Source organism: Taudactylus pleione, unplaced genomic scaffold (assembly GCF_031769625.1).
Source record: "Taudactylus pleione unplaced genomic scaffold, aTauple2 ptg000451l, whole genome shotgun sequence".
Taxonomy (NCBI): domain Eukaryota; kingdom Metazoa; phylum Chordata; class Amphibia; order Anura; family Myobatrachidae; genus Taudactylus; species Taudactylus pleione.
In genome coordinates, this window is record NW_028284853.1 from 1168367 (window position 1) to 1181062 (window position 12696).

A 12696-nucleotide genomic window follows, 5' to 3' on the forward strand; every position below is an offset into this window, starting at 1 on the left:
ATTTATGTAATTTACATGGCTGTGATACCCCAGCAGGCTCATTCTAGATACCCCACCAGGGTAACAGTATCACCCCAAACTGAGGGGGGGGGGCAGTTTAGAAGAAATTTGTGTTCTAAGCTTAATGTATTAATGATAAATGTATTATTTTAGTCAAAACCAATGTTGTTCATAGTTTCGGTACAGATAATTTTCTGGAGTTGTATTTGCAGCCATTTGAACTTATTATAAGAACCAGCTCATGCTAATATATGTATAAACCCCTGTTGATAATGTCATAGTTTATAGTCGGTGCATTATGTCATTAGCTATGTGGAACAATTCACAAAAGTGTCATTGACCACAGATATTGTATTACACCCCTCTGATTTCTGTGATCTGTATAAAAGCTGTTGGTGTACAAGCGTGTGCTGTTACTGTACATGGTCATTGAACTACTCAGTGACATATCATTTAAAGTTGGCTATGCATATAAACCAATGCATTATTCTTTATTTACTGCATAAAGCACATCCCTAGTTGTCAGTGCTATGCAATCAGGGATAAGGGGGAAAAAAGTCCAAGTTTCATACATTGGAAAGTGATAAATTGGAAAGGGAGAAACTACCAGCCACTCAGCTCCTAACTGTCATCTTACAGGCTGTGTTTGACAGTTAGGAGCTGATTGGTTGGTAATTTATCACTCTCTCCAATTCATCACTTTCCAGAGATTAGTACATCTGCCCCATTGTATGTAAGCCAGGCATGCTCACACTTTATCTCAATCTACTGTGTGTATAGTTCTCAAGCTCAAAAGGAAATAAAACTAAAGATTCCTAAAAGGCACACATGCATGATGCAATGTACACATAAATAAAAATCAACTGTAGTAGAGGTGTATGAAAATAGGTCCTACACTCATCACATTTCTGTTTATTACACACCTTAATATACTGTATAACATAAAACTGTTGTGCATATTTGAGTAAATACTTCTAATACAAACTTTGGGGGAAATGTTTATCACATCTTGGAGAGAGATAATTGTAAAGATATAAAGTACCAACTAATCAGCTCCTAACTATCATTTTTAAAATGGTACTTTATCTCTCTCCAAGATTTGATAAATCTCCCCCAAAGTTAGACAACTACTGTATTGTATGGCATCGAAATAGCAATAAAATCTAAAAAAAAAGAAATGAATATATCGCAGTTATTTGTATCACCTGTCAAGTTTAATATTACCATTCTCCTGGGTGCCTTATTTAGTTTCATCCAAACATTATGCCGGTACCCATATTTGGGAAAGTAAACTTAAATCCTGTTGAAAACCACTAAGCAATGGATTGAAGCACTATCTTCACCTAAAAAGTGTAAATTTTTTATTATTAATTACTATATTTTATTTATATGGTGCCGTAAAGATTCTGTAGCACCAAACAATAAAGTTACATAAGTGCATTAGACAGTTAAAGACAAGTTTCTAAATCTAAATATTGAAATACATAAATACAACCTGTAAGTTACATAAAACAGCAGAGGAGACAATAGGACAATACTCGCAAGAGCTTACAACCTAAAGGGTATTTGGGTGGGCACAAAAAGGGCAGGGGGAGCATTTAGTGTGTGGGTGGCTGCTCTGTAAAAATAAAGCTGTACTCAGTTCCTCTTTGGTGAAACAGTATAGGCACAACATGATTACTGTACGGCAGTTCCTACTTCCTACATACTGTGCAATCCAATTAGGTGCAAAAAGGACGAGTTGCTGTTGCAAAGACATAGAAACACCGGCACAGCAATTCGCCCCCATCGCTGTCCAATCTCACCCTGTACCCACACATTTTTATATGCAGTCCACCCCCTCCCTCAAGGACTTCTTACAAGGACTTCTTAGAAATATATTTTTCATCACTTCTTTCTTGCGTTTGCCAAGTTGTTTGGTCAAAGACTGATTGGCAAAACAAGTCTGGTACTTCTGGTTTCTCAAGTAGATAGGTAAAGAAAACTGTTTGGTAGACCTTGCTACATCCAAATATATGTGGTTATCATAGCAGATAAGCCTTACCTATATTGCGTCAAAGTAAAACTCCATTTATAGTTACAGTCCTTTCATTTTAATTAGATTATTTAAAGCTGTCCATACACTAGACCAACCTTCATCCAACCATCCAACTAGTTGGTTGGTTGGAATGAAAATATGGTAATTTATGGGGATAAATGACAATAAGCAATTTGCTTCTGAACACCAGAAATCAGAAAATGGTCATTTAGTCAAGTTGTTTAAATCTGCTTGATTTAAGCAATTTGTCTGAATAACAGTTTTTGTCCATTTTCAGAGGTTTGGGAGCAATCGGCTAATTTCTCATTTGTTCCCATATATTACCAGAATTTCATTCCAACCAACTAATTGGATGATTGGATGAAAGTTGGTCTAGTCTATGGTGTCACGACCAGGGTTTCTCGGCATAGGTGACGACGGGTATTACCTGTGAGGGTGCTGTGGCGTGGTCCTTTCGGTGGAGGGGCTGGTGCCTGGCAGCGAGCATTGGCTATGCAAAGTGTTCCATGGGCACTGTGTAATTCTGGCCAGGGTAAGCCTGGTGGTGTTTCCATTCTGCTCTGGTATAGGCACCGCCATCTTGCCTCTGGTCATGTGACTTAGCTGCTCCGGTCATGGTGTGTCACATGCTCTCTCTGACCTATCATGATTCTGCACTGGGTACTTAAGGGTGTTCAGAGCTTCCCATAGTTGCAAGTGCAACGTGTTTCACAGTGCATGCTGTGAGAGAGTTCCTGTGCTCCTGGAAACCTGTTTGTTTGAGTGCTCACCTGTGCTCTTGCTGAATCCCAGCTTCCCAGCAGCCTACATCGCCCTGCCTGCTCCCAGTCTCCTGCTGGAACCATCCTACATCCTTTCCCTGCCAAAGGACCTGAGTGTGCAGTTAACCCTGTACCTACACTGCCTCCATTTACCTAGCTCTCTGATTGTACACTGAGCCATCTCAGTACAACTCTCCACTCAATTCATCAGCTGCTGCTAATCCAATTACTCTATAACCTCTCTGGATTTCATCTCACCTGTATCAATCAGTAACTGTTATCCTGTCTGCAGCCTTGCAGTGACCTTTTGGATTACAAAAGACTTTTATTAGTTCTGCCATTACCTGGACATTATTTATTCTTATTTCACTACAGTTTCTAATCATCACCATCCTCTTAATATACTGGGCTTTATTTTATCCATGTATATGTCTGCAAGTTCACCCATTAAAAAACACACTTTTCAATTAAATCTGTTCAGGTGTCTTCTCCTATTACCACCCCGGGTCCACAACAAACCCAGATCCTAACAGTTTGCACTGGCCCAATGGACTCGGCCATGGGACAGGAGTCCAGAATGGATTTAATTCAGACCATAGCAACCCGTTTGGAAAACCTGGAAACTATGCAACACCAAATGGCTCAGTTCTTTCAAGAAATGGTTAAACGTCAAGATATCATGCAAATTGCTTTGACTACTTCAAATGTTACAGTGGTTACACCTGGTCTTCTGTCTGATAATACCGGTTACAGAGCATTTTCCCGTTTGCATCCATCTATGCCAAGTAAATTTGACGGCAGTCCCCAGTTATGTCGTGGATTTCTTAATCAGTGTGATGTGCATTTTACTTTGCAGCCAGATAACTTTCCTTCTGCTAAAACTAAAGTGGCCTATATCATGTCCTTATTGACTGGCTCAGCTTTGGATAGGGCTTCTCCACTCTGGGAGCATTCAGACCCTATTCTGGACAATTATACTGAATTTATAACATCATTCAGGAGGATTTTTGATGAACCAGGAAGAACAGTTTCGGCCTCATCTAGTATTCTGACTTTAAAACAGGGAACCCGTCCCGTCAGCCTGTATGTTGTACAGTTTCAGATTTTGGCACCAGAGCTCAAATGGAATGAAGAAGCCCTTACCTCAGCTTTTTGGCACAGACTTTCTGATCAATTAAAGTATGATTTGATCACCCTCGAGCTTCCAACTAATCTTAACGATATGATTTCTCTTTGTAATAAAATTGATCTACGATTTAGGGAACGCCAGGCTGAGAAGCATAGAACTGACCGTTACAAGCCACCCCCACTACCCACTCCTAACCGCCTACCTCCTTCTCCTACAGATGAAGAGCTCATGCAGGTGAATCATACCCGTCTCTCTAAAGAGGAACGACAGAGAAGAATTTTAAAAAACCTCTGCCTCTATTGTGGAGATTCAGGGCACCTAGTGGTCTCATGTTCCTGTAAGCTGGGAAATTCCTAACTGGTCCTGGGGACATCAAGTTAGGAGTAATAAGTCCGTCACCAAAATTGAAACTTTCTGAACCTCATTCAGAGCCACTCGCAAAATGCGAGGGCTCGCTCTCAATGAGGGCGGCTGCTTCTCTGTAAAGAGCCAGCCTCCTGGTCATTCGCTAAGCTGTGGGTGACCACCCACAGCTTTAGTGAGCGGCCAGGTTGATGGTCACAATGGTCAGGACCATCACGATCATCAGGGCTTGCGACGAGACCCTTGTGGTAGGGTCTCGTCTTCCGCAAGCCCCACTAAGCTATTGGCTCTAATAGAGCCAGAAGCTCACCACTGACATCACCATCGACAGCCGCCCCTTTTGTAGTGAGCCACGGAGCAAGAGAATTTTTCTCTCACTCCGGGACTTACGCATGCGCAGTGCGGCCGCTGCACATGCGCAGGGCCTCAACATCGGCCTGCTTGCGAGCGGGTCTGAATGAAACCCTCTGTCTTGATCTTAGCTGTAGCTCTTAAGCCTAAACCTGTTTTTGTCACTGCTCTGTTAGACTCTGGAGCAGCAGGAAACTTTGTGACCTCTAGTTTTGTTGTACAAGGAATTTGTAACTTGTCATCTCTTGATCACTCTATCTCCCTGACCTCTGTAGATGGACGACCTCTGTTAAATGGAACTGTCTCTAAGGAGACTCAGCCAGTCTTGATTCGTATTGGAGCACTGCATTCTGAGCATCTTAAGTGCTTAGTGATACCCAAGGCTTCCCATGAAGTTATTCTAGGATTACCATGGTTACGTCCGCACAAACCCAGGATTGACTGATGCACTATGCAGGTTCTCTCATGGAGTACAAGTTGTCAGGAATCTAGTCTTCCCAAAGTATGACCTGTGAGGAAAATGGCATCATTAGTACCTCCAGCAATTCCTAAAGAATATCAACCCTTCACTGATGTCTTTTCTGAAAAACAAGCTAATCTCTCACAGAAAATGGGACTGCCCAGTCGATCTACTGCCTGACAAGATACCTCCATGTGGTCATACTTATCCTTTGTCCCTGCCAGAGACCAAAGCCATGTCGGAGTATATCCAGGAGAATCTGGAGAAAGGATTCATTCGACCTTCCACTTCTCCTGCTGGAGCAGATTTCTTTTTTGTTGCTAAAAAAGATGGTGGGCTAAGACTGTGTATAGACTACAGAGGGCTTAATGATATTACAGTTAAAAACAGATATCCACTTCCATTGATTACAGAATTATTTGATAGAGTCAAAGGATCTACCATATTCTCCAAGTTAGACTTACGAGTGGCCTATAATCTTATCCGTATCCGTGCTGGAGATGAGTTGAAGACTGTCATGCCCTCTGGGTAGTGCCACGCACCTGCTGTTTTCCAAGGTTTTGTCAATTACATTTTCAGAGATCTGTTATACGTTTCCATTGTTGTCTGTCTAGACGACATTTTGATTTTCTCTTCATCCCTAGAGGAACACCACAAACATGTAAAAGAAGTCCTGTCTGGTCCGAGAAAGAACCATCTCTACTGTAAATTGGAAAAATGTGTCTTCAGCATTCCTAGTGCACCATTCCTTGACTGACTATATCATCTCCGGTTCCTGTCTAGAAATGGATCCTGAAAAAGTGCAGGCAATTCTGGATTGGTCTCGACCTCAGACATTGAAGGCTGTTCAGAGACTTCTCAGATTCACCAACTATTATAGACGTTTCATCAAGGGATTTTCATCTCTAATGGCTCCCAGTTTAGCTTTGACCCGCAAAAATGTCAACCCCGCACTGTGGCCTCCTGAGGCAGAAACAGCCTTTCAACTTCTGAAGCAGGCTTTCATAACAGCTCCAGTCTTAAGACAACCTGACTTGGATAGACCCTTCCTGTTTAGAAGTAGATGCATCTTCAGAGGAAGTTGGAGCTGTTCTTTCCCAATGATTTGAGGATAATCGAATCCATCCATGCGTTGTTTTTTTGAAGAAGAAGTTCTCTCTAGCTGAGAAAAACTATGCCATAGGAGAACAAGAACTTTTAGCCATTAAATTAGCATTAAAGGAATGGTGATACCTTTTGGAAGGGGCTAAATTCCCCATTACCGTCTTCACTGATCTTAGGAATCTTCTTTTCTTAAAAAATATCCAGTGCGTGAGTCCTCGTCTGGCCCGATGGGCAATATTTTTTGCTTGTTTCCAATTTACTTTGACTTTCCGCTCAGGAGCTCTCAACCAAAAGGCTGATGCCGTGTCAAGATCCCTATCCTGTGACTACAATTCTGAGATTCTACGTAGTACTCCAGTGATAGAGTCGAAAGTATTTGCTGCAATACAACTACTGGGAAAACTTTTGTGGCCCCAGAGTTAAGGAAGCAGGTACTTACATGGGCTCATTCTTCATGGTTTGCAGGTCACTATGGCATTCAGAAGACTCTGGAGTTCCTAAGAAGATCTTACTGGTGGCCATCAATGAAAGTTGACATAGTGTAGTTAATTTCTTCCTGTACCTTATGTGCATAACACAAGTCTCCTCGTCAATCTCCAGCTGGTGAACTTTTAACGCTGCCCATTCCATCTCACCCGTGGACACACCTCTCCATGGATTTTATAACAGATTTACCAAATTCTGATGGCTATACTACCATCTGGGTTGTGATAGACTGATTTTCAAAAATGGTTCACTATGTACCACTGAAGAAATTACCTTCTGCATTGGATCTGGCTCATCTTTTAGTTCAACACATATTTCATCTCCATGGATTTACTGCCGAGATTGTCTCAGATCGCGGTGTCCAATTTGTAGTGAAGTTTTGGAGAGAGCTCTGTTCTGTTTTACAAGTGAGTTTGAATTTCTCTATGGCCTATCACCTGCAAAGTAATGGATCTACTGAGAGTGTAAACCAGGATCTTGAAACCTTTTTAAGAATCTTCATGTCCTCTTCCCAGAATAATTTGGGTTGAATTTCTTCCCTGGGTTGAGTTTGCGCACAATGCTTCTTACCATTCTTCCATCAATCAAACTCCATTTTTTATTGTGTATGGCCTTCTCCCTCAAATCCCTGAATTCTGGAGTCTGCCTGTCTTTGATGTACCGGCTGTGGATGACACTGTACAGAGGTTCGCCTCAATGTGGGCTCAAGTATGCATGAATTTGGAGAAGATCTCTTCACGTTACAAAATTCAAGCGGACAGGAAGCAAAGGAAAGTGCCTCAAATGCAAATTGGGGATCAAGTTTGGCTTTCCATCCATAATTTGCACCTCAGAGTTCCATCAATGAAGTTCACCCCATGATTCATTGACCCTTCTCCATTACTGAAGTAATTAATCCAGTTTCCTACCGTCTCCAACTTCCTTCCTATCTAAGAATTCCTAATTCCTTCCACATATCCCTACTCAAGCCATTGATTTTCAAAAAGTTTCTCAAAGTTCTTCCAGTTCTTTCCTGTGTCCAAACTGAGAGAGGTATGGAGTTTGAAGTGTTCCAAGTCTTGGATTCCCATGTCTGAAGGGGCCAGTTACAGTATCTTCTGGATTGGAGAGGCTATGGCTTGGAAGAATGCTGCTGGACTAATGCCCAAGACATTCACGCTCCTACACTCATCCGAAATTTCACTCTGCCCATCCAGAGAAGCCTGGTAAGTGTCCTAAAGCCACCCATAAGGAAGGGGGTACTGTGATGAACAGGGTTTCTTGGCATAGGGGATGACGGGTATTACCTGTGAGGGCGCTGTGGCGTAGTCCTTCCAGTGGAGGGGCTGGTGTCTGGCAGTGGGCGTTGGCTGTGCGAAGTGTTCCATGGGCACTGTGTTATTCTGGCCAGGGTAAGCCTGGTGGTGTTTCTATTCCGCTCTGGTATGGGCACCGCCATCTTGCCTCTGGTCATGTGACTTAGCTGCTCCAGTCCTGGTGTGTCACATGCTCTCTCTGACCTATCACAATTCTGCACTGGGTACTTAAGGGAGTTCAGAGCTTCCCATAGTTGCCAGTGCAATGTGTTTCACAGCGCATGCTGTGAGAGAGTTCCTGTGCTCCTGGAAACCTGTTTGTTTGAGTGCTCACCTGTGCTCTTGCTGAATCCCAGCAGCCTACATCGCCCTGCCTGCTCCTGCTGGAACCATCCTACAACTTCTATCTACCCTTTCCCTGCCAAAGAACCTGAGTGTGCAGTTAACCCTGTACCTACACTGCCTCCATTTACCTAGCTCTCTGATTCTATACTGAGCCGTCTCAGTACAACTCTCCACTCAATTCATCAGCTGCTGCTAATCCAATTACTCTATAACCTCTCTGGATTTCATCTCACCAGTATCAATCAGTAACTGTTATCCTGTCTGCAGCCTTGCAGTGACCTTTTGGATTACAAAAGACTTTTATTAGTTCTCCCACTACCCGGACATTATTTATTCTTACTTCACTACAGTTTCCAATCATCACCATCCTCTTAATATTCTGTACTTTATTTTATCTGTGTACATGTCTGCAAGTTCACCCATTAAAAAACACACTTTTCAATTTAAATCTGTTCAGGTGTCTTCTCCTATTACCACCCCGGGGCCACAACAAACCCAGATCCTAACATATGGTCAGCGTAATAGTATAGCTGTAAACCAAGCTCTTTAAATTGAATGTAATTATGTTTAATCCACAGAGTGGAACAAAAGAATTGACCAGACGGTCGGGTGCCTGGAACGATGAGGGCGAAGGAGGCGTCAGCTGTTCTGGTTTTTATAGCAGGGTTCCTGCTTTCAGGTATGTTGTTTTGTGGGTTTTTCAGTCTTACTTTACAGAACTTTTTAGAAAAAAAAAATATGAGGCCTTCTTGTCATTGCCCTCAACTATTGAGGTGAATATTCCACAAAATACTTGATGTGTGACCCATACACTCATAACTCTCTACCCAATACCCCCTCTACCATTAGGTTTATTGGGGAAAACAGGCAGATGACAAATAGTGCAATAAAAGAGAAAATAAAGGGATGTCTATGCTGTCCATATAGACAGCAGAGGTTTGCGCTGCATGGAGGAGGTGGCCAAAATATGGGGCGGATTTACTTTTCCCCCAGCAACCGTCAGGCCGAATTTTAAAACAATAACGATTTACCCTAAAGGGAAAATAGCAAATGAAAGGATCATGCTTCCCCCTCTGAACAGTAACTGCCGTAGGGAAGCACCTTGTTTGTCGTCTGTAAAAGGCATTTACTGTTCTTGAAGAGAGATAAAGGGGAGAGTGATAAAGTGGAGAGAGATAAAGTACCAACCAATCAGCGTCTGTCCTTTAATAGGCTGCGCTAGAAAAATGACAAAAGCTGATTGGTTGCTATGAGCAACTTCTCCACATCTCTTTTCAAGTCTTGATAAATCTCCTCGCTTGTGAGATATTTACATATTGATATTTAAAGTGATCATAGTTAAAATATGGGATGTGGTGAATGTACCTTGTTAACGGCAGCTTCTAGTGGCTAAGGATGGGATGCAGTAGGGTGTGCATTTATAACCGAGATTTCAACAACTGTTGTTGCCAGATCGCCAATTATAAGTCACATGGAGGCAGTGGAGCCAAATTGCCAGTGATGCACATTGGGTTAAAGACCCACACGTTCTGGTGTGTTATCAGCGAGTCATCCTTAATAAATAAATAATTTTCCATTACCAGTGCTAGGCTTCATCAGCCTGGGCTGGTGGCACTAGGGCAGGGAAACGCATAGCAGGGGCCCTGGAAGCCATGGCATGCTGGCATTTGTGGTTCTCAAAGTGCCAGCATGCCCTGGAAGTTATTAAACTTGCTGGGAGTTATAGTGCACAAGTAACTAAATATACTTAATCTAATATTAAACCAAATATTATCCAACGCCTACCAGCCTAGAAAGTGGGAAAAGCCCAAGTGCTATCAACATCGGACTGACTTCTCCTGAAAGTGTGGTGTGGGGAGCTGCATTGTTTTTGCATGCACAATTTCCCTAGGGAACAAAGCCCACTCGGCCTGAGTCTGGTTGGGCCAGCAGGAACCCATCCCCTTACTATAGCGCCATTACCCCATGCAGATAAACTCTAGTTCTGTTCATGGAAAATTCATGGTGGGGGAACACTATGCTTTTTACACCCCCAGCATAGGCCGACAGGGCTAGTTGGTTTAAAATGTTGTTATTTTGACACAGTGTCGGAAGAGATAGTTGCACATGAGCAACTTTTTTGGCACATTTTAGGTCAGATTCAAAATTACTGATTGTTATAGCTGGCTAGTTGTAGCTTCAGCATTATAAAAATTGGGATGGTGTCTTGAGATGAGGCCTGGCTCATGGCAGGTGTCTGGCAATTTTGTGTCAGATCGCAATATATAACATCTGATGATTTGTAACTTGTTGGCATTGCACAAATTCAGAGGCTATTACATCCACCCCTCTAAGGTTTTACTGTCCATTGAGTTACAAGTAGTTATTCTGGGTCCTCAATGTGCTTGAGATTGGGTCATTCCACACTTCATCCTACTGTAGATGAGGCTATGGCCAAGCGAATAAAGGTAAATAGGTGTTATGTGAGTAGCAAGCCTGCCAGTTAATACTTTAGGCTATGTGTCTTGTTTTTTTTGTTTTTTGTTTTTGTTTGTGTCTTGTCTGTAAGTTTATTTTGTTTAGAATGGACATTAATTGAGGTTTACTTGTTTTATCTTATTTAGGTTTCAGTGTAAATGGGGATGTAAGTATCAAGAAAACATATTTGTTCCCTTCTATCTATTCATACTTTCATAAAAATATGTAAAAGAAGAAAGTAACTTATAATAAATATTCAAACCCCCCCTCATGGCTGTAACATTATATTAAGAAATTTAAATGGCAACAACCCATTTTAAAATCACTTTAACATAGTGTAACTTGTTTACAAAATATGGCCTACACATCTTAAGTAACCTTTAGTTCAGTTTTCTAGAATAAGTAAATAGTGTTATCATTCCGCATGAAATGATCTACCTAGTCTACAAAACCTGCAGATAGAATGTATTCATTTGGTAAATAAAAACTCTACTTTAAATGTTGTCTTTTTACTTTTTTTCTGCTATTAAAAAACACCTAATAACCACACATCAATAACCAAAGTGGCAAAATGTACAGATCTCATACATAACTTTGAAGATATTATTATTCTATCATAACTGCTAAACTTTCACAGGTTATATTTTAGAATTTAGAATGTTTTTGGTAATAATAGTTCATTATAAAAAATAATGTGACTCCATTTAGCTAGATATGTTCGATTTTTCTAAAAGCGAACACACCTGAACTTAAGAGTTCTAAGTCGAATTGAGTTCCAGCTTGGATCACTTTGAGGTTCAGAGTAGAACCGAGTCCCAGCTCTGGTCTGCTGTAAGTTCGGAACTCAGATTGAAAAAACAAATCTTGGTTTTGGATTGTATGCAAACAGGTCCAATTTGCATGATTGTAGCTGTTTTTATAAATTTTAAAGCGATCCAAAACCGAATCCAAACCAAAACACTAACATTTGAGGGTGGTTGTGCCAAATCCAAAACATGGGGGTCCGCGCACATCTCTAATTTTAGCCCTACACTTCTTCACTCATCTACTGAATTTGTATTGTTCTTTGAATAGTTGTAAAGTGCCACAATAGACAATTAAATGATATCAAATTAAAATAAAAGTTTACTATTTTTCAAATACTTGACCCACTGACTGATTTCTTTTCTTTTATTTTTCTTTTTTTTTTATAATGTAGGCCTCTGCTGTTCTGTATTAACAGATTAGGAATAGTAGCAAAAAAATATAATATTGTTTAACACCTTTGGAGATTTTGATCTAACTTACAGTACAACTGTTTAAAACTCATCATTTTCTAACCTTTATACTATTGAATTCTGCTTTATAGATGTCAATGACAACAACAGTAGAAGCTGGCATTGTACTCTCAAATAATGTTGATGCTGTAAGAAGCTTTATATTTTCTTTCTGTATTATTATTATTATTATTATTTCCCTTAGAACCATGGGGAATATATATTACACAAAATTCTGAAAAAAAAACTTGCATTGAGAAAACCTTTATCCCATTGTACCACACCTCATATTACTATTTTCAGTAAATTACTTTGCTGCAAATGCTGTCTTTTGTCTATAAATGAAAAGTCAATATTTTATTTTACCCCATAGATAGCAGGTCAATCTCATTCCACCAATATACTTTCATGATTGTTTTACTTCAATCTTACGAATTTTTTTACGTAGGAGTGAGCTCATTTCAACACATTGCTCTTGAACGATTATTTCAGTTCACATTTGGTTTGATTGAATACAGAGGGTACAGAGGGAAAGAAAAAGAGTTGATGATGGAGATTACAAACTAATGTCTTAAAATACAAAATAATAATTATCTAACATTTTTTTTATTATTGACCTAAAGTAATACATATTACTATCTAAAACATGAA

General features: G+C 40.6%; 1 protein-coding gene across 1 annotated transcript in view; it reads left to right on the top strand.

The window, feature by feature from the left end:
* The first annotated feature begins 8953 nt into the window (after positions 1–8953).
* The window catches only part of LOC148505499 (uncharacterized), a 92427-nt gene continuing 88684 nt past the window's right edge, over positions 8954–12696 (top strand). Inside the window, exons 1-2 of the mRNA XM_088448111.1 lie at positions 8954–9011; positions 10936–10955. Coding sequence (XP_088304237.1) covers positions 8954–9011; positions 10936–10955 — 78 coding nt within the window. The remainder of the gene's footprint in view (positions 9012–10935; positions 10956–12696) is intronic.